Raw genomic sequence first — 22,257 nt, 5'->3', positions numbered from 1 at the left:
CAGCAGGATGTTATTGTGGATTTTGTTTTAATCACGGCTCGGTAGGCATACACACACACGCGCACACTCTCTTCTACTCCATTGACTCAAGCGTCCGTGGAGGACGTGGTCATCAAAAGAAAGAAATGAAACCCAAGTTACCGCGGGGTGGGTGAATGGCGCGGCCTCCCCCGGTGCAGGTGACATGGGAGTAGTCATTGTCTCCCGGGGGTGGAGGGAGTCGCGCCGGAGGGTCCCCGTGGGCCTTTGCGACATGAGAGGCCCTCGGTTTGCGAGGTCGGTCGGGCCGCTCTCTTCCCAAGCGGCGACGGCAGCCACCAGCGCACATCCTTAGTCTCTGTAAACACTGGAGGCGGAGTACAAAGGAGAAATCGATGGGGACTTGAAAATAGCTCTAAATGGATTGCGAAGGGTGTATAATAGAGCTCCTCGGCACGCAGGTGTCGGCCAATATGAGATGAATTTAAGCTCATCACTGTCACCACAGTTGACCGAGTGCTCACACGAGCACACTCTATTCGCTGTATTCATCTTTATGCACCCCACTCTTTATGAAACTTTTTTAATAAAAGGATATTGCTTTTGTCTGCGATAAATGGAGCACATGAAGTAGAAGATGGACTATCTGAAAATGCCACGTCCAATAATATTAGTATTTTACTGTGCTGTAATTTTCTTTATATTGGACCCATCGTGCCAAATGTGTATGTGTGCTTAAGCACATATACGTGTGTGTGCGTGTGTGTGTACATGTCTGGTGTTCACCAATAACACTTGCCCCCAAGCTGTATAGGGGCACCTTCATTTCTGTACATGTCTGTGTCTGACAGCGTGTGGTGGAGAAGTGGTTAGCATGCTGCCCTACCAATCTAGCAACTTGACTTCAATTCTTAGCTACTTGTAACATCAGTGGTGATTGATATGAGAATCCGTCCTGGGCCTTTCTTAGGTCAACTGAGCCCTAAAGAAGTACCTGATGCAGTGTGCAAACATCAACAGTGGGGCGATAAAGGTTTGCAGGATGTTGTTTTGTCACACCACCACTTAGTGCGATGTGCTGGCCTTAATTGGTGCTCGTTAACAGCACTTCTCTCAACAGTCTACGTGGGCGATAGGGGATCTCTGTGTTGGTTGGTTGCTTGCTTCGCCCGGCAGGTGAAGTGCTACCACAGGGGGTGCCAAGCAGCGACACGCGATGAGATCTTCCGCGTGCAGTTCCACACGTGCGTTGTGCAGGACTTCCGCCCCCTGGTGCTCGGCAAGGCAGAGCTCGATGCAGCTTGCACAGGTACACACACTGACACGCACACACTCACACTGAAATACATACACACTCACACTGAAACACACACACTGAAATACAGACACACACAATGAAAAACATACACACTCATACTGAAATACAGACACATTGAAATACACACACTGAAATACAGACACACACTGAAAAACATACACACTCACACTGAAATACAAACAGACTGAAATACACACACTGAAATACAGACACACACACTGACACGCACACACACTCACACGGAAATACAGACACAATCACACTGAAATACAGACACACTCACACTGACACGTAGACACACACTGACACGCACACACACAACAACAAGCACCATTCGCCACTAAATGGCGGTGATGTCACCACGGCACGTTTGACAGGCTATGTGCACTTTAAGGCCACGTGAAGTGTGGAAGGCTCGCTGGCAGGTCACTGGACACACGCATGTGCCATTGGGTGACTGACTGAGATGGCTGTGGCACAAACACAAAGACACAAATCCCTGGTATAGCCTTAACAGACTGTTGGGGCAAGTGCTGTTAGCAGGCACCTATGAAGACCGGCACGGCACACGAGGGGGTGGGTGGCCAGCACCATGCGTGGCCGCCTTTGTCTCCCTAGTGGTGATGTTCACACACTGCACCGGGAACTCATTTGAGGCTGAGTTGACCTAGGGGATGCCCAAGAATGATCTGTACCTGGTGTTAACCGTGAGCGGGAATCGAACCCAGGTCATTGGGTTCTCGTAGCGCAGTGCGCTAACCAGTACACTACCACTCCCCACACTGGCACACAGACACAGTCACACAGACACTCACCAGACACATACACTCAGACAGACACACTCACACTATCACAGGCAATTGCTGCATCACTATATCATACTGGTCATCAGAAAAATTCATGATGAGGCAACCTAGCATCGCTGAAAAGATAAAACTACACAAGTTACAGCAATGGCAGAAACAAATATAATATAAATAATCCATCTATTGGCTGGTCAGCATTTCGAAATTATAATAACAGACTTGGATCATAGTGTCTTATAATTTCAATTGCATTGACTTAACTGAGCATCTAAGTCAAACTATGTTCTGTAATATAATTTTAGAAGTGAACATCTGGGGTTATTTTTAATCTTTGATCAAATCATTCCTCCCCCTTTTTTCAGATGAAAAGTTTCCGGATGACGGGAGAGTGGAATTCATTTTTTCCTCGGGACCCGAGAAGCCACCGGGTACGATCGCGTGCTCGGCATGCACTCCCTCTGAGTCATCACCGGCAGAAGATCATTACGATGCTTCACTCACGCTGGGCGTTATTCCAACCAGCAGTTTCCAAAATGCATAAATGCGGAAAGCCATTATGTAACTCATTACATTCAACCATCAGAATATCCATGTTGGATTTAATGAGTTTTGCCTTCGCCTTGGGCTAATTGTTTAATTAGGCTGTTGTGACCGGAGCAAGTGCTTGCGACTCTGTGTGTTTGTTCAGATGACTAATTAAGCTGGGGAGAGGGAGTGTGGAGGCTTAGCCTCGAGAAATTCTTGCGTGCGTGTGTCTGTGTGCAAATGCTCCCTTGGCACTGCTCGAATCTGGCAGGGTTCTGCCAAAGCCCAGCCAGTGTGCCGCACAGGCGTGCAGATTAAAGTAAACAAAATTACAAAATTCACAAAAGCAAACACATTCGCAAAAGCAGGCGAGCACACAGATGTGGGCACGCACACGAGTGGCCCGACGCGGCGAGTACAGGGCTGAGAGCGTTGTACATACGACGTGGTGATCACATGTGACATGCATGCAGGGCATGGTGGAAGGGGTGCCTCCCTGCTGTTTGTGAGCAGCACACCTATGCGTGTCGTTAAAACTAGCGGCAGAGAGGTGGGCGGGCATGAGCGAGATGTGCGTAGAGTGTGTGAGAGATGCGCGGTCACCCCGATAACCCCCTGTGACACACGCACACACTCCGTCATCCTCGCAGCGTGACCTCGGTGTGCAAATAGTTCCATGCACTTCCTGGTGCTGCTAGCAGAGCACTGTGGACAGGTGCAGCCGCAGTCTCCACAGACTCACCTCTACACTCAGCAGTAGCAGCAGGGCTCTGCTATACTCACCTGTATACTCCTGTCATGTGTACGTTATCACTTGGCTGGTATTGCATTGTCTGCATTACATCTTAGAACCCAACTGAAAGTGTGTTTTGTAAGACTAGGCTGCCGAAGTGGCAAGATGTTTAACTCCCTCACCTAGTATGCAGGAGGTCGTGGGTTCGATCCCGACCCTCACACCTGTATATTTGGAGTTTGTATGTTCTCCCCCGTGGTCACGTGGTTTTTTCCCTTCACATTTAGAAACACGTGTTTCGAGTATTTGGCTGCTATCAATGTCCACACGACAAGCCATTTCATTGGGATATCATTTGTGGCCAGATCACTTCTGAAAAAGGGCTATAAAGCTCAGTGTTTAGTTTAGTAACCAAACATGCATTTTCAAAGGTCACTTGTACATCTCAGTTTTCAAGATGTGTCGTAGAACCGGAGAATATTGTAACTATTACTGCGCAGAGAATTGCGGGTTGCGTGCAATTGTCGCTGCAGGCGGTGAGCGCTATATGAATGCTGCGGACATTGGCGTGGACTTCGGCACGGCCGACCCTCTCATCCGCTGCGACTCCTACGAGAACTTCAATGTGCGCCAGGAGGACAGCCTAGAAGGTACCCGCCTCGTTCTCATTCTACTTGCTGAGCTCCGGCAGACCAAAGACTCATTTGCCCTTTACCTGTAGTCTTCTCGCAGTACTCTCTTTTGGCACTAAACTCCAATCAGATTGGTCATTTAGTTTAGAGACATATTGAGCCTCCGGCGGATGCGATACCGCTAAGGTAACTATTTTCTACGGTATTCTGTTGTCCAGAGAGTCAATATCTCACTTGACATCATGCCGATGAAAATCCTGTCCTCATAGTGGATGGCCCTCTGAGGTTTAGGCTCCATCGCTTGTGTCAATCCCATGAAGGAAAAATAGCTTTGCCATACCTGCAGAAAATCCTGCACACATTTTACTCTGCAGATATTTTTTTAATATATGCCGCAGGAAAAAAAACATGTTTGTAACGTTTGCAGCTTTCCACAAAACTGTAAGAATATTTTCAATACGAATAATTAGCTTCGAGTTATATAAGGGGACTAGGCTGAAATGTTTACATTTTACCGAAATATATGTATACATAATTTAAACATCCTGAGTTTGTAAGAAAAACAACCAGAAGGCATGGTATGTGAGTGATTCCTTCTAATAGCATTCTTAAGTAGAGGTTGCGCAATGGCTGCAGTGTTGAAGCCATCAAACCCAGCGGGTATTTGTAACTGCATGAAAAAAAACAAGGATAATCTCATCTCGGCTCAGTCCCCACGGCACCCTTCCCTCGTGCAGTATGGTTTTTGAACCTGATAAGCAGATAAAAGCCTACAATGTGTCACCATTGCGATAATCCCATAAATGCAGAAATGGAACACAAAAAATGCGAAGATTTATTTTCTTGAAGAGTCAGCCTAAATTGCACTATGGGCCCAGCAGGGTGGGAGTCATCAGTTCATCAAATGTTTGTGTTAAGTCACACGGCTGTGAGCCCTGGCTCCATCACGAGCAATCGCCAGATGGATGGTGCTGGTCCCGTCCCCGCAGCGCAAACAGTGAAGCGCACACATGGGTTTAAGGGGATTATTTTTACCGTCCCCGGGGACCTCCAGAAATTGCAGCCAGGCATTAATTCAGATGTCCGCTCTCATGATACGAGGTTGCCATGTTGATCCTGGGGGTGAGATCCGCCGGGCTTGGTGGAAGTCGAATGCACTCCACAGATTGATCGCATTTGCCCGAGCCAGGGAGACAGAAGTGCAGCTCCGGGGTTCTTGACAGAATTTTTTGGTGTTTGTCGCGTCTCGCGTGCGGTTGCCGCGTCGCGCTGTCTCTGAGCGGCGATCCCTTATCAGAGGCACGGTTCCACGATAAGGCTCTTGCTGCGCATCTCACGAGAGTGCTTGTGAAACCAACTGACAGCGGAGCTGTGTGACGGGGCCCTCGGTCAAATGTTCACTCGCAGTCGGGAGCCCATGTTGGAGCGGCGCTGGGCTGGATCCCCTTGAAATACACCCGATGCCGCTTCGAATATTCCTTGCCTTATTTGGCCACAGGATTGGCCGAGGCATTTTTTGGACCAGCTGCTAGGAAAGAGCCACCTTCTCCGGGGAGGGGAGGGAAAACAGAGGGGCAGAGCCTTTCCTCTCCTTCTTCGTCAAATGATAATTTTCTCCTCCGCTGCCAGAAAGTGCACAATGTTTAGTGGCGGACGGCCAGAGCAGCTTCGGTTTATGGTGAGCTTCCTCAAATGCGGCGGGCTCGATAGCAGAGCACAAGTGTGAGTGGTTGTTTGGCTCTGCTCGTCTTTGCTCTGGAGTGTGGTGTTTGTGCGCGGTTTGGTGGCGGGCCCCCCACCCGTGCCAGTTTGCTCAGTGAACACCCAGGCATCGTCGTGTGAAAGTCCTCAGCCACGTGTCAGAGATGAAGGCTTTTACTTTGAGGAAAGCTGCTTTCCTACACTCCCTTTTGGTGAATGGAGCAAGAGGGAAGAGCAACCACAGGGAAGCCGCCTGGAATATGATTGAGTGCCGCGTTATCTCACACCGAGGATGGGGAACAGCCTCGGGGAACGGAGACCGCCGTCAATAGGTACCGCACTCTCAGGCCGGCCGCGGATGGCCGCACATTGTGCTGTGATGCAGCAGTAAAACTGTAGATTGTAAAAACGTCAAAATGTAGACAAACGCCTTGCTTGGTTTATGCTCACTGCAGGAGTTGCACGTATGGTACTTTAGAGTGCCCTAGAGAGGTGCACGCTGGCTGACTCGCAGTATTGATGTAAATTGTTCGTATTAAGCGGTCGCGTTGTCGGTAAGCGGTAAACTAACCGCCATTGAGTGCCGGCTCTTTTTGTATGAAACTCATTTGTTTAGCTCGTATTAAAGTAATGAAAGCAATGCGTAACAATCTCGTTGGGTTCACCTCGTGACTCGATTAGTGCGCTCGCGTTGTTTAAAGGCAATAACACGGAGCCGGGTAGAGGCGTCCGCGCCGTCGTGCGGCCAGCAAGGCTGCCGTCGTCTCGTCAATCGCCGCCTCTCCTCCTCCGGCTCGAAGTTGTGGCCACGGGAAGAAGAAGAATTGCGACGCCACCTCATAACAGCAAGGCCTGCCTTCAATCGATTAAATGTGTAGGCGCCCGTGGAGGAATCCGTGCCACATGCGGCTCGCGAGGGGGGAGCGCAGGCACGTGCGAGCGGCATGGGACGTTTTGCCGCATGCCAAGTGGGCGAGACGGCGCGTTCCATAGCACGCAAGAGAGCCAGAGCACGGCGTCAGCGAATGTGGCTATATCGCTGCGCGGGGGTTTTTCACGCTTGTGCTTTTTGGGGGTTGCACCGCGCGTTGTTTAGTGCGATGTCTGAAGTTAAAGTGAAAGTGCGAAGGAGCCGAATTGAGGTCGTTTTTTTCTGAAGAAGCTCCTAGCACGCGGAGGGGTTAGCGTTGGACGTCGTGCCGAATGACACGCGTCACTTTGCGGAGGGCGACGAATGCGACGAGCGTGGATGAGTTGGGATTACACGCGGAGTCCTCCGCCACGCAGCCCAGCGACGCCTCGCGACACTGGCGCCCACGATCGTGTTCACATTATCTCTGTTATAGTCTTCTTTGTTAAAGACTTGCGATGTCTATTCAATTTCCTTCGTTCAATCTTAGTTTTATTTTTACTTAATATTTATGTTCCGTTTTGCCATTAAGTTTGATCTTGGACGTTTTCATATAAAACTTGGTTTAATTAAAATATAATTGCCTATAATTCGTCATTGTTATGCGTTGTACTTGTTGTTTGCCCATGGTCTCCCTTAATGCAGACACTTTTATTCTCAACGGATTCTAACGTGGCTATAAATAAATTATATTATTAATTATTATGAATATTCTGCAATATTTATACTCACCGCCTTCAACCCACACTGACAAGTGTGGTGAAGTATGGTCAAGCAACCTTCACGAACGGCATGGCATTGGAAGGGCCTTGTGTCCAGCAGTGGATTGGTAATCTGGCTGTACTGTACATTATACTTAACATGCCGTACGTTGTGCACAGATACAGTGGTGCCGATAAAGTATCTATCGGCATTACGTTTGGCCGCAGAAAATACAAAATGTGGAATTAGATCAGGACGTTCTCTATCACTGGCTTGACGAATGCATGGGGAGCTCGTTAGATAACTGCTGGGGGCTACCATCCCACCGCATTACCGTTGACGTGACAGGATCTACCGCGAAGAAAACCCCAGCCACGCCGTGTTCGTATGTATCCATTATTTCCTTTATTCTTTTCATCTCCCTGGAATGGGAACAACTGACAGTTGCGATTTGCCCGGCGTTCAGGAAGGATTTGCATCACTGCTGTCGCTCGTGTGAGCTGCCGGTTTGCGCTTGCTTAAAGTCACTCTGCATTAGATGTCTGAATGTTAGGTGATATTTCCAATGATCTTATCAAAACATAATTATATAGCCCCTATTCTAGTTGTTTTAGTATTGAATATACTTTGCATTTATGTATGCAAGACCAATGAAAGAAAATCAGCTTGTGTGCAGGTGGTTGCTGACAGCGATCAAATAATATATGGAATAAAAAAATATACGCTATCACTAATAATGATTTAGTATTTTTTGGGTCTTTCGGTAAAGTCACGTAGATAGGTTCAAAGAAAATAACAAAAAACTACGACGTTTCGATTGCAACACAAGCGATCGAAACGTCGTAGTTTTTAGTTATTTTCTTTGAACCTATCTACGTGACTTTACCGAAAGACCCGAAAGCATATGAATTCCTGCAGTCACGAAAGATTTAAGTCAAGATTTAATGATTTAGTACATTTAGTATGCGCGCGATTCTTTAGCGCAAGGCTATAATCGTGAAGACACTGTGTTACACACAGTCAGCAGTAGTTTCATAGTCCGGGTTGATGATGCTGCTGTGTGTAATCCCAATTGAGTAATTTGCAGGTAATATTTCAAATTTGGCAAATGACTACAGTGAAGCTTTAACACCAATGTGAAGCCTACTCAGCGTATTGTACGCCTGAATCATAACCACGGCAGCCTTCTGGATTCAAACTACGAACATCTGCAACAAGTGACGAACATGCTACCGCTGGGCCATGTCACCGCCCCTCTCGTAGTAGTCAGTCGATAGAGACGTGGCTCTGTAACGATCCTCACTGTCAGCTGGCCCTCTGCCTCACCCTCCTTCTTCCCTGCAGAGGTTCCACACACGGAGGGGCCGGTAGACGGAAGCCTCTACGCTCGCATCAAGAAGAAAGGTTCCTCCGACAGCGGCACGGTTGTTCCCTCTGTAAACGGGATCAGTGCGGCGGCCGCCGCCGCCTGCACAGCCCCCGCCGGGGCCAGCGGCTCCAGCAGCGCCATCAGGCAGGGCCAGCACAACCGCTCCATGAGCACGGACTCGGGGAACTCCACTGCCTCCACCAAGACGGAGCGCATCATGATGGAGGAGCACCACCACAACTCAACGAACCTTAGCGCAAACGCGGCTACCATTTTTACGCCGCCCGTGCCGGCTGCCAGCGCCAATGCTGCCGCCAGCGCCACGGCCACACCAAGCGTGCGAGGCGGCTCGGTGTTGAGCGGCGGGCCGCGGGACGGCTTGGTCCTTCCTCCAGGGAGCCGCCACGTGGTGCCGGTACAGGTCCACATGAACGGAGACAGGGCCACCCCGGAGAGAGAGACGGACATCCTGGATGACGACGTGGACGGTGGTGTGCAGCAGGGAATTTGTCTGACGCAGCCCACAGCAGACGGTCAAATAGTTGGGTGTGTGGGAGGGGGCAATGCTGATGTGCCACTCTCCTCAAACGACTACACTCACGATGCGGTTGGCACCTTCACACAACCAGGTGCAGTTACTGAGAAAACAAGTCCACCAGGCAGCGCGCCAAAAGGAATAAACAGCTTTGGCTATTCAGCATCAGGGATGTATCCCGGGCAGGGAAATCCAATGAATTACAAACAAGTTGCACTTAGTGAAGAGATGGAGTGTGATCAAGATGACTCTTACCAGCCACCAAGATCTCCTAACCAACATCTGCAGACATCCACCAGTCAGACGTTCTATGGGCAGCAGAACGGGAGCTTGTACGGCAACCCGGTCACGCTGGGAGCGGCGACGAAAAATGGTGCCGGGTTTGGGACTCCGCAGATTCCCGAGAGAAGCAACAGCAGCCGCCACGCGGTGCAGCGTACCGTGAGCAGCTGGCAGAGCCACAGCCGACCGCTCACCCGACAGCAATCCGACGTCACGTACGACCGGCCCACCGCGGTTTGGCGTGGTGCGGCCGGCTCGGCCTCGGCCTCCCCGCATGGTGGCCCCGCCCCTGGATTCCCAGACCTCCGCGCCCAGCAGGACTTTGAGAGGTCGCTGCTGGAGCTCAACAAGCTCATCCAAGAGCTGGATCCAACGTTCAAACCGCTGGAGGCTCCCGACCACTTGACGACGAGTCCCAGCGCTATGGGCGAGCCACAGATCAGACAGCAGACGACGGTGCAAAGCAAAGCTATCGTTGGTGAGACATCGTTTAGGGGTGCACCTGGCCTCTTTCTCTTCCATCAGAATGGCATCAGTCACCAGGTTGTCGCAGGATACATGGCCAGCCCCCACGCCCAAGAGGAGGTGTTTGCTCATCACAGCCAGGCCGCTCTCTACATGCCCAGGAGCGGAGCTGCCTGCCCCCGTCCGTGGGACCTCGCCATGCAGCAAGACGGCCCTCCGGGGGCTCACAATGCGGGCTCCTACCAGGGGCACTTCCGAGGTAAAGCAAGGAGCATCCATTGTCTCTTTTTATAATTTTTGCAAGGGCACCCATTCCTGATTTTCAGTGGCTCGTGAGAAATTGTGTCCGCATGCGTGTTTCCCAATTGCCAGTGTTGGTTAAATTATATCATCTGTGAACAGTCGAATTTCTCTCCCATTCCCTCTCACCCTCCCACAATATTTTCTGGAGTTCAGTCCCAGACAGCTGGAGCAAAAATTAAGCCCCATCTATGACTATGTCCCAGCAGCGCGACAGCACAGGGCGCCTCCTCTGGAGTGGCCGAGCAGGGAAGCATTGCCGCAGGAGAGGCATGCGGCCTGGGAGGCAGTGTCGGGCATGGGGGGCCATGGCTGGGAGGGCCCAGAGGGGCCCCACTCTCCACAGAAGGGACCCAGCTCCAGCACCTCCCCGTCCCCCTGCACGTCCCCCGAGCTGGGGGGCTCCGTCACCCCCACATCAATGGCGGTGCTGGTGAGTGCTCGCCACTCCATCGCAATGCACCGTAATTGTTTACTCTTATTTACTGTAATTTATTTTTACTTGTATTACACTGACAACATGGGTTCTTGTCTGATGTCTCACATAGTTCAATGTTATCGAATACTAAGGAAAGTAGTTCTGATTTTACACAGGTAGCTTAGGGCAGTTCTCAACCGGACATACGCGAACCCCTGGGGGTACGTGGTAAAGTTCCAGGGGGTATGTGAGATGATTTATAAATGTCTGAAATTATATTATACATAAGAGTCATTGGTGAATAATCACGTATGAATCTGCAAATAAAATAACTACGATAAAATTAGAATCCATAAGGTAACCTCGAACGATATAAAAGACCTTTATAAACTCATTGATCATAAACAATGCAGTTTCCAAGAGCAACCAGCAAGCGCAAACAAATTACGTCACGCGTGCAGAGCGTCCGTTGATTTTTTTTATTCACTTGCAGTTTCTAGCAAGTTAGGATACCTCACAAAATGAACAAGTGGTTAAAATATTGATATTCATTGTTCATTAATTTATTTGGCAGAACCATGTTTGGTCAGGCAAGGGAGTACTCGGTTGAAACAAAATTTAACAAAGGTTACAGAAGTTAAAAAAGGTTGAGAACCACTGCCTGAGGGGATTGTGTTCAGTGCAGTTTGTAATGTCAATGTTATCGACAGTAGTGCAGGCTTTCTGAGCTCCGAACTTAAAGACGGCGATGAATATGGATGGTTTTGCACCCACCACCCTCCCAAGATGCAGCCAGGCCACCCACAGTCAGACTGGATGGACGGCGCATTGAGGGCTCCACTGCATTACAGCAGCCCCCAGGAGGCGCTGCCCCCCACACCTGCATTTCCAGTCTGTCCACCCACGCCCTACATCAACCAGGGTGAGCCGGCCACCCTCCTGTCACTCAGCCATCTGCAATAATAAATGGAGCGGAAGACTCGATCCGCGTGTTGTTGCCATGAAACCCTGCAGAGTACGACGCTGCATGGGTTTGGTTATTGAGCCGACTGACCTTAAACTCTGAACTAAGCTCAAGCATAATAAATCGTGGCGGAGTTTGTTTTGATCTGGCTTTCCAGCTCATTGCCGCACCCCGGCGGGTTGTTGCATTCCGCTTGCTGCGCTGCGCTGGACAGGTCGGCTCACCCCGGGCTACTCGAGGGGTCCGTGCAGCCTGGCCGACACATGGCAGGGCCAGGGCACAGCCAACGATGGTGAGGAGGGCTGTCGTCTCTTAGTCTTAACTTTACTCCGAGCACAAAGCCTTGTGCTGGGCACTGCGGTGATCAACACCATACTGTGGCGCGGCGAAACTTTATACGCGCCCGCAGCCATGTTGAGAGGCCAAGTTTTGCAGTGCATGAAATTACAGTTGTTGAAGATGCCCTTGTGTGTGCCGGGAGTGGGGCCACTTTGGCGTCAATAAAGCCAAGCACAGAAAAATAATCGCACTGTCCCAGTGATCTGAAGTCGAGGGTGAATGTGCGCTGGCCATCCCAAAACGGTTGACAATGGTGCTCTGCGGTGCATGGAGAGTTAATAACCGCCAGCCACCCAGAAGCCACTCTGGGGCGCTGGCATCAGATCTCCATGCTACTTACAAGTGTTTTAATCCCTGAATGTGTTTTCTTTGGTTTGGGTTTTTTGCCGGTTTACACCAGAGTTTATTGTTGCAGCTGGTTTGAATCTGGCCACTGTGAATATCAGGTTTGCGTAAATTCTCCCTTTGTTTCTTTTTTAAATGAATTTATATTTGTAAGGCCAAAAGGGTGAAAATTGCCACATGTGGGCGGTGTTGTGTGATTGAAGCCCTGCGGCAATCAGCCAGGCATCAGCCGCTGCCGGGCCCCAGAGGAGGAGACCCGAGTGGGAGAGAGGCGAACCGCCCAGGGCCAGCGTGCGTCCCCTCCAGTGCCATCCCCGCGCCCCTCATCTTGCGTCCCCCGCCAGACACGTGAGCACGCACGTTCCCCTCTCTGTTTCATTGCCACCATTGTGTATGTTGATCGTCGCCTGGTTGGTCATGCTGCTTTAGCCATTGCATGAGGCGGATGTAATCGGCACACCTTTTAATTCAGTGCTTTGGAACCAGTGGGTTGGTGGATTTCATGGATTTGTTACATTTCAAATGTTCTGGGCTGTGAGATGGCCAGAAGATGGCAGTATAAAAAGTAAAAAAGCACATTAGTCAATGACACTCTAGCCTTAAAAGAAAACCATATATAACAGATAAAGTCACGTAGGTAAAACATCAAAATTAATAAAAATAAAATAAAATAAAGATCTTTTTTTATTAATTTTATTTTTATTAATTTTGATGTTTTACCTATGTGACTTTACCGAAAAAACCTAAGAATATGAATCCTTGCAGTCACGAAAGCTTCAAATCTAGAATATAACAGATAACTTTTTGAGAAATGGCCCATGTTAATTGTACATCACTGCCAAAGCAGGATCATTACTAGATTCATGAAGCCATCCCTGTGGACCATACACTGTAATCGACCATATGCATGGGTCTTTTTCCAAATATGTTGGTTTCTTCCCACATGAAAAAAACGCTCCTTACATTTTTTTTTACTCTGGAGTCTTTCGTGGACAGATGACATAATCATTATTTTTATTGTATACATCCGAGCTCTCCAGGGGCTTCTGTAGGTACTGCTTCAGCCATTCTGCACAGCTCAATATTATAAGCCTTGGGCCAAAGGCTGCAGCCTATCTGTTCCTCTTGTGCTGGATTAACGCCTATCACAGCAGATTGCCACCTATGAGATGATGGGATTTGTGAGCTGGGAGAGGCCTGTATGGGCTTATGGTCCAATATTCTGTAAATCCAGCCATGGAATTCTGGCACATCTTCACGTGTCCTGTCATGTGTGACTGCGCTGGTGTTGTTTTTTATTTTCATTTGAAATGTTTTATTTTTGTGCAGCCTATCCTTGAACTCACAGCCTGGAAGCGTGAGCCCCGGTTCTCCCGGCCACTTGCCCAGCAGCTCCGAACGTGGCGTCAACTCTCCCAACAATCACGGCCACTCGCTCAGCATGGCATACGAACCGCCGGCCCAAAGTTTCAAGTCGGCCTCGTACCATCACAGCCAACCCACGTACAGTGGCTCTCCGGTCCCTCACGGCAGCTCCTCCGTGGGCGCCATGCCCACACACGGAGCCTACAGTGGCAGCCGCTCTCCGGGCCACGAAGTTTCACGACAACAGTCCAGTCCACTGCAGCAGCAGCAGCAGCAGCAGCAGCAGCTGCAGCAGCAGCAGCAGCAGCAGCAGCAGCAGCATCCCAGCAGCCCAGGCTGGGAACAGAGGCAGCAGCACCACCACCCGCTATTGCTTATGCTGCCTGAGAGGAGGCATCTTGCGTGTGGCGGCAGCGGTGGGGAATGTGGAGGATTCTCGCCGAGCTGCGGGCTGCCCAACGGGGAGCCCGCGTCGCCTCTGTCGAGCGGGCCGCCCAATCTGGCCTGCCACTCGCCTCCCCCCGGCCTCCACTCTGCTTCTCCTCCCACGTTCTCCCGCCATTCCAGCCTGGCGTCGCTGCCCAGTGGTGACAGATTTTTTTCTAAATTTTTCCTCAATGGCGTTTTTGCCTTTTATGTTTGGAAATAAATCAATTACTCATTAATACAACCGAGTACTATACCATCAACCCAGTGACCTAAGTTTATTTCCCAGAGTGCCCCCCTTACTAACCCGCACTGACCAGCATGGTGAAGTATGGCCAAACAACCCTTATTCCAGACATAGCGTAGTGAGGCCTTATTTCAGCATTGGATAGAAAAAGGGCTGCAATTTATTTAAATTTGTATACATATATACATACAGCTATCAAATAGAACTTTCACACACATGCACTGAGGTACTGTATTTGTGCATATGTACATGTTTTTTTTATATTCTTTTTCATAGTGCGTTTAAATAAAAATGTGTATCTTGGCATTTGTTACACAGTTGCTGAGCGCAGGCCCAAAGGCCCAAAACACCAAGCGGCCAGCAACAAACATCACCGTCAGAGTTGTCACAGCAGAGATTTGACAATATTATCGCCAGCACAGTGTGCAATGTGCCCTACACGCCCCGTGCTGTGTGTGCGTGCGTCTCCACAGATGGCAGCATAGAAACCAGAGCTCAGGTCAAGTTCGTCCAGGACACCACCAAGTACTGGTACAAAAAGGAGATTTCCCGAGATCAAGGTGACGGCCCGGTTCTGACGACTAACACAGTATCGCCACATCTCCACAATCCACACAGGGACATCCGAGTGCTCAAAGCATAAAAATAAGACGTTGACAAAACGCCTCCTCATATACGCCTCTCCACGTAAAATGATGAAGTATTTTTGGATATATTCCATCAGCCGACCTTCCTTCTGGGATTGCATCTTCTCAATTAATTTTGCATAGTTACTTGTATTCTCCACAATGACGCTCATGATTATTTTGTGTTAGGAATGACCCTGAAAATATACTTAGTTATGATACTTGCCTCCATGTCGACATTCAGTCAGAACGTTACTTGCTGAGGAAGTTTAACGGTAATTCTCCGTGTCTGTATGTTTCTTTGTTTGTGTGTCCACTTGCAGCCATCGCTTTGCTGAAGGACAAGGAACCTGGTTCTTTTGTGATCCGTGACAGCCACTCTTTCCGTGGAGCCTATGGGCTGGCCATGAAGGTGTCCTCGCCTCCACCAAACATCCCTCAGCAAGGGAAGAAAGGTGCCTACCCCCCTCTGGTCTCCCCATGAAGCCAATGCAGAGTACAACACCCGCATAGCCCACGGCTCCAATGCATATCGCATAGCGTGACACGCCACTCGCGCCATTACACACACACGTTCAATGCAGCTGACGCACGTGTCTCCAGGTAGGCCAACGTATCAACCGGGAAATATAACCCAAAGCGTTTTGATCATCTTCTTGATCATGTGTTGATCACGCTTTGATCACGTGTTGATTGCGCATTGATTGCGTGTTAATTGCGTGTTTTTCGTGTGTTGATCGTGTGTGTATCATCTATAGATAGCGTGTTGATCGCGCATTGATCATGCTTTGATTGTGTGTGGATAGTTCGTTGATGGTGTGCTGGTTGTATCTTCCCTACAGGCGACGTGTCCAGTGAGCTTGTGCGGCACTACCTGATCGAGTGCACTTCAAAAGGCGTGCGGTTAAAGGGCTGCCCCAACGAGCCCTACTTCGGTGAGGGCTGGGAGCTGATGCCAGCTTGCGGTGCTTGCTTGTTTTGCGGATGTGAAAGGTCAAAGTTGAAGTTGCTTCTCGTTCAGTTGAGCTTGAGTGTGACTTGGCACAAAGTAAACACGATTAATGTCCTTCGATGGATGCCTCTAAGTTGATTATAAAAAAAAGTAAAAGCGCAAGTTGCCTTAACATTTTGAATGCAGCAATTGAGCATTAAATGTATCCCTTAATTATACATTCAATATTGATAAAGCAGAGACAGTTAGCTCTGCAGTACAGTGAGCGGATCGCTATCGGAAGGTTGTGAATTTAAATCCTGGTTGGGGCTTGACTCTCTTTGGGGTTAATCATCATTCTTCCAGGGTCAATAAAATAAGGAACTACCTTGTGGGCAAATCAGTATCCAGTGGTTGTCCTATGGATAGACTCGCCAGCACCTGAAGATGGTGGAATGCTGCAAACGAGAGATGAGCACAACCTCGGTGCTCATTTGAGCAGAAAATCACTTTTGATTAGTTTTGTTTGAGAAAAGCTCGCGGTATGCACTCACACGCAAGACAAGATGAATGTGGAGTGTTGCCGTGGAGTGGTGGGCGTTGCTTCCTTGACCGGTTGTTTCTGTTCTGCAGGGAGCCTGTCGGCCCTGGTGTACCAGCACTCCATCACGCCGCTCGCCCTGCCGTGCAAGATCGTCATTCCTCACGAGGGTGAGCGCAGTGTCTGCCGTGAGCTCGCAGCGAGCGAACCACCTCCATGGCCACTCATACTTGAACCATGCGGGAAGAGACTGACACTTTCATATGAAAGCAAGCAACTTGATAAACAAACATTTTTATAAAATACTGCACTTCAAAGCTATATTTTATTGCATCTTTCACTAACAGCATGTAATATTGTCTTTCAGATCCGTTAGAACATTCAGAAGTTGACAGCATTCAATTACATCCACTAAACGCGACCCCAGAACTCCTGAAACAAGGCGCTGGTGAGTCCGCTCTTTGTTTGCTGTCTCCCCAGGATCCCCCGGTGATAGTAACTACCAGCAGCGTGCGTGGACACCGTTGGTATTTCATCATCTTTTGCCGAAAATGATTATACCAACACTTGGCCATCAACAGCTGGGTTACGTATTACTTAAGGCAGTGTCTGCCCAAAACCAAGGTCCCTCCAAAAATATCATACAGTGGCGCGTGGAGACTTGAATTTCAGAGACATTGCACCTCACCGAGGGAATTTCTCAGTTTCGTAACCGAGACCTACATATCCGCCAATCGCTAGACCGTGTAAATTTAACGTACTGCGTGTGTGAACCCCAGCCTGTAACGTGCTCTACCTGGGCTCGGTGGAGATGGAGTCCCTAACTGGACCCCAAGCTGTGGCCAAGGCGGTTGGGCAGGCGCTGGCTGGCAGTGCGCCTCCCTCGCCCACGCAGGTGCACTTCAAAGTGTCCCAGCAAGGGGTCACGCTCACAGACAACCAGCGCAAGTAAGAGACTTTTCCCGATCCGCCACACACACGATCAGCATGGCATTACAATCACCCTTTATACTTTCTAGGGTTAAACTCCAAAATGTGATTCGCATAGTTAATCGTGCCATGTCTTACTCGGGTGCAGTGGCTACCGCCCTGGACTATAAGCCCAGTCACTTGAGTTAAATTCTCTGCCATGGCTAACATCCGTGGTGAGTGATATCTAAACCGGTCCTGGGAACCCCTTCACCAACCCGAGCTGTACAGCGTGATGAAGTACAGTCAGCCGTCCCCATGAGGAGGCCTTCTTCCAGCTGAGGATTGAAAAGCATTGAATATTATCATGGTATGTGTTACTCAATGGCTACTTACTCCCAGGGATATTTTGTAGACAGGTCACATGGTCACTTGCAATCTCAATTTAACCAGGTGGTGATAACTCACGAGATCAGTAGGAGTCTCTTTTGCAAGAATTACCTGGGTCACCAAAATCACAGTCCAGCAATGAAGCAAATTGAGATCAGAGCAAAGACAACTGCAATACATGAGAAATCTAAAATATTGCACAATCATAAATCAATGTTAAATCATCGTACATTTCCTTTAGCTCGAGATGGCACAGGCAAATTATTGTAGTGTACTGGTACAGTGTCCACACGTGGGTATGTTTGTGTCTCTCAGGCTGTTCTTTAGGAGGCACTACCCTGCCGACACAGTGACGTACTGTGACCAGGACCCACAGAACAGGAAGTGGGTGTCTTCTCTTGAATATATCTTGCACCACGGTTGATCATTTATAAAATTAACGATTTTTTATCGTATCTGACATTTAATAAAATGTTTTTTTTTTCCTTCAGGTGGAAAAAAGACAGTGGGAGTTCAGCAAAGTAAGTAGCAAACCTGAACATGCTGCTCCTGCTGCTGTGAAATCTGGCTTTTGTGGACGCATTATTTCACATTGTCAGAGCTCGCTGTAGGGCGTTTGCTCATCTTGTGTGGTTGGGATTTGTTTCCAGCATCTTCGGCTTCGTGGCCAAGAAGCAGGGCAGCGTGACCGACAACCAGTGCCACTTATTTGCCGAGCTGGATCCCAAGCAGCCCGCCTCAGCCATCGTGAGCTTCATTACCAAGGTCATGATGAGCGGTCAAGGCAGCGCTCCAACCTCGCCCGTCCCCTCTCCGTCCCCGTGACCACTACGCTCGCTGGCAGGGAGACGGGCGCTGCGTGGACATTTGTCGGCGAGTGGGAAAGCCTTGCCTGCCCTCAAGCCAGCAGCAGGAATTAAGCCATCGCCCTGGCGAGTTAATGAAGGATCCTTCACTGCCTTATCCACGATGGAAGCGCCTCCTGTCGTTGTGCAAACCATAGCCTGAATCGGCAGTCGTTGTTGCATTCATGCATTTAAAGCACTTGCTTTTTTTCCGTCCAATATTAGCGTCGCAGTAAATTAAAATCATGGCGGTTATATGGGCCACCTTAGATGCACTGCAAAGAAAAGAGGTCACCCTTTGGGTTCGGGTTGTGTGTGTTTTTCTCAATGTAGTTGTGTCATGAACCTCACCGGGGTGTAGGGAGGAGGGGGGGTTAGAAGAATGTGAATCCCCTTGTTGGCGCTGCTATTTGTTTAGGCGAATTAGGAAAACATTTTGTAGCTTGCGCCTGCAAATTTACCACAGCTGACGGTGCCCTCCCCCCCCCCCCCATACTTCCTGTGCTTGGATGCAAAGCCTTACATTCCACTTTGGCTGTGAAAACGACACAAGTGAGGAACTGCAGAGGCAACCCAGCCTGAGCCAAGGCCACTTGCGATGAGCTGAGAAAGTCTGAATCTGCAAACTTGGTAGTATTAATTTCAACATTTTATTTCAAACTCACATTTACCGCATCGTATGTTATGTGAAAATATATTTATAGCCGATTAATATTCCGTTATTGACATTCTATAAATATGTGCAGAGATTATTGTAGAAAGTGTTTGATTGTAAAAGTAGGCATACGGAGTGTGAATTATTGTCCAATTCTCAAGTAAACGGCGATAGATGCCTTCAATTTATCTGGGACCAATGGGGATTTAATCCGTGAGTTGTCAAGGTAAAATGCCATCCAGGTGGGCACGGGCCAGCCAGGGCATGGCTTTTGTTCTCTCCAGTAGCACTTGGCTATGGCCAACCAAAGACAGAATTGTGGTGTTGTACTGGCACAGCATGTGTGACTCGTAAACATTGCTTCAATACGTCCATTATTGGCACAGCTGATCAACGTGTGCCTGATGTCATAGTACCGTGATAATGACTTCAGCAGATGTTGACAGTAATGCAACCCCCAGAGCGAACCCACACGTAATGTCCGCTCCATCAGCAACATTTGACCAGCCCAGAATGATAGCGTGACCTCTGTGAGACTCATACCAAGCCAGTGCCCTCGCTGACCCAAGATTGCACAATACAGTGTTTGTGAACCAATCTCAAGGCTGTAATGGCGACGACGAAAGAACAGAGGATGCCTCCGGTTGGATAACACAGGATTTGACGACAGATGTAGCCTTTGGAGGAGAATATGGGTTTGTGAAGGAGAGGTTGTGATGGGCATTTGTTGGTAGAGCATGATTTTGGGGAGATCTTGCTGAAAGAGAGAGGTTGCAAGTGGCACATTTTATTGAGGAAAAGCCAAGAGAGTTTTGTTTTGGCGGGAGGGAGCAGAGAGAGATGCTTTGTTTCTATCGTGAAAGTCGTGGAGCGGCACGTGTTGGGTTGCGAAGGCAAGCGAGGGGGGGGGGGGCTTTGTGTGCTAAGTCAAAAAGGGAAGTGGCAAGGAACGTGACAAGGAGCTGGTGCTGTAAAGAGACAGTGAGGGGGCTCCGCTGTAAGTGATGTTGGTCAAGGGTATGTGTGAAGTGGCGAAGGAAAGTAGCGCGGGGTGTGACAGAAAGGAAATGGTGAGGATATTGTGTTGCAAAGGGACACGAGTGGACTGGTGCTGTGCACACCAAGGGTCAGATGGTCTTTGTAAGTTGGTTGAGAGCCGTGTGACATCTGGATGATATCCTTTGAAATAATTTGATAAGGAAGCAATATGATACAGCATGGTATAAGGAAAGTGCTAAAGATAGATTTCATAGCGTGTACTTCTATGTATTTATACCTATATTTTATAATAAAAAATAATAACATTTTTATTTGATTATAACTATTTTAAATGTAGGCCTGCGTTAATATCCTGGATATTAGTTTTCTTTCCCAAACGAGGTCATATTCATGTTATGTGACATCAGACATCCACGGTCTATTTAAGGTTGTTGTGTTGCCAGTATTTCCACAGTGTTATGGCTGATTATCAGCAAATGCCCTCATTATTCCTCCATTGAAATCATGCCACTTAAATGTTATAATTTGGTATTTATGACGTTGCTCCATGTTGTATAAATGACATTTTAATATTTGCCGATGAAGTCTCTTGCTTGTGTAAATGTGTAAATGAAGCTAGGAGCATTACCTATATCTTAATTACATTATATGAAAACAATGTATTTTAGTTCACTTTACAGCTATGCTTGTAACTTACAGAAATGCATATTAAAATGCTATACGCTCTTAAAACACGAGCTCAATTTGAGTTTTATTTGACCGCATTGGCCTGTATATCCTGTTCAGCCCGTTCAGATGATGGGGCGGCACAGCTGCGTGCTGTTGGTGGCTTTATGGGGGGGGGAAGGAATCGCATTCCCAAGGTCACGCTGCCGCCGCCTCCTCCTCCAGCAGGGGGTGCTGAGATACCGCAACTCGGCCTGGACTCGCGACTCGAGCTACCCAGGCGCGCCACACGCTCTCAAGCCCTCTTTAGCGCTCTGCAAGATGCAACGGGGGGTTTATTTTGCTGGCAAGTTTGCAACCAGCATTTTTTTTTTAAACCAAAGTCAAAAAAAATGCACAATGCTTGCAAATATAAATGATAATTACATTCTCTACAGTGGAAATGTGTAGCACTGTTTTGACGGAATGTTTTGGCCACGCGTGTTTTTTGATCAACAACAGGAACGTGCATCTCATGAATATATATCAAAGGTGCACAGCTAGGTGTCGGCATTCTTTCATGTCTTCGTGATGTAGCTTGTGCGCCGAGGCACGCTGCAGGTGGTACACATGGATTTTCAGGTTGGTGGCGGCCCCGACGGGGCTCTGAATTGAAGGCGGCCAGCGCACGGGATGAAACACGGCCCCCCAACCCCCGCACACCCCCAAGCGGACGCTGCCCCCGCCCTGTCCCAGCGAGGTGACGTGATATACCCCCCCACCACCAACCTCACCGTGTTTGCGCCAGGCAAATGAAACGCGCATCACGAGGCCGTGATGCACGTGGCACGTCTCGAGGCGTGAAACCAACTCCGCACCTGTCCGCGTCGCTCACAAGAGAGGCAGTGTCCTTGATTAGGGGCTTACCTTCATCGTCGACTTCCACCCAGACCGTGTACCGGCTTCAGGTTGCAGTATATGGGGGGGGGGGGGGTTCGGTGAAGTAGCACTGTACTAGACAATGTTACCTTTTTGACAGAGAGGCAGAGCAATGGATGCAATCTGTGAACGTTGCATCCTGCATTCCCTGGAGGTCATTTTATCATTAGCCAGAGAGTCGCGTTACCGCTCGCTCTGGTCTCTGGAAAGGTTTTCCGATGGCTTGCTCCAAGCCACGTCACGCATCATTCTCGCCTCCCTGCAGTAGCCCTCTTTGGCAGGCCCACACTCCCCGTGTATTTTTATCCCATGTCCATAAAGGTAGAGTCGCTGTGCCTTTCCTAATTCCACCCCTGAACAAAACAAGCAACGACACTTAACACAACCGCACAACGATTTACTTCATCAAAACGTCG

At 49.0% G+C, this 22,257-nt stretch overlaps 1 protein-coding gene across 9 annotated transcripts in view; it reads left to right on the top strand.

Annotated features, from left to right (window-relative positions):
• The window catches only part of LOC133344716 (tensin-3-like), a 110,266-nt gene extending 89,269 nt beyond the window's left edge, over positions 1 to 20,997 (top strand). For 6 of the 9 annotated variants that reach the window (XM_061554809.1, XM_061554805.1, XM_061554803.1 and 3 more), the window contains 18 exons: positions 1,156 to 1,288; positions 2,466 to 2,531; positions 3,895 to 4,011; positions 8,651 to 10,216; positions 10,464 to 10,690; positions 11,462 to 11,597; positions 11,854 to 11,931; positions 12,527 to 12,671; positions 13,653 to 14,275; positions 14,835 to 14,921; positions 15,311 to 15,442; positions 15,830 to 15,922; positions 16,552 to 16,629; positions 16,827 to 16,907; positions 17,239 to 17,407; positions 18,074 to 18,142; positions 18,250 to 18,279; positions 18,409 to 20,997. In XM_061554809.1, the coding sequence (XP_061410793.1) occupies positions 1,156 to 1,288; positions 2,466 to 2,531; positions 3,895 to 4,011; positions 8,651 to 10,216; positions 10,464 to 10,690; positions 11,462 to 11,597; positions 11,854 to 11,931; positions 12,527 to 12,671; positions 13,653 to 14,275; positions 14,835 to 14,921; positions 15,311 to 15,442; positions 15,830 to 15,922; positions 16,552 to 16,629; positions 16,827 to 16,907; positions 17,239 to 17,407; positions 18,074 to 18,142; positions 18,250 to 18,279; positions 18,409 to 18,583 (4,005 nt within the window). In that variant the 3' untranslated portion in view covers positions 18,584 to 20,997. The remainder of the gene's footprint in view (positions 1 to 1,155; positions 1,289 to 2,465; positions 2,532 to 3,894; positions 4,012 to 8,650; positions 10,217 to 10,463; positions 10,691 to 11,461; positions 11,598 to 11,853; positions 11,932 to 12,526; positions 12,672 to 13,652; positions 14,276 to 14,834; positions 14,922 to 15,310; positions 15,443 to 15,829; positions 15,923 to 16,551; positions 16,630 to 16,826; positions 16,908 to 17,238; positions 17,408 to 18,073; positions 18,143 to 18,249; positions 18,280 to 18,408) is intronic. The other 3 variants (XM_061554806.1, XM_061554804.1, XM_061554808.1) reach the window with 3 other exon arrangements.
• The last annotated feature ends 1,260 nt before the right edge of the window (positions 20,998 to 22,257 follow it).

Source organism: Lethenteron reissneri, chromosome 20 (assembly GCF_015708825.2).
Source record: "Lethenteron reissneri isolate LAM-NWPU_2019-01 chromosome 20, ASM1570882v1, whole genome shotgun sequence".
Taxonomy (NCBI): Eukaryota; Metazoa; Chordata; class Hyperoartia; order Petromyzontiformes; family Petromyzontidae; genus Lethenteron; species Lethenteron reissneri.
This window is presented reverse-complemented; position numbering and strand designations above follow the sequence as displayed.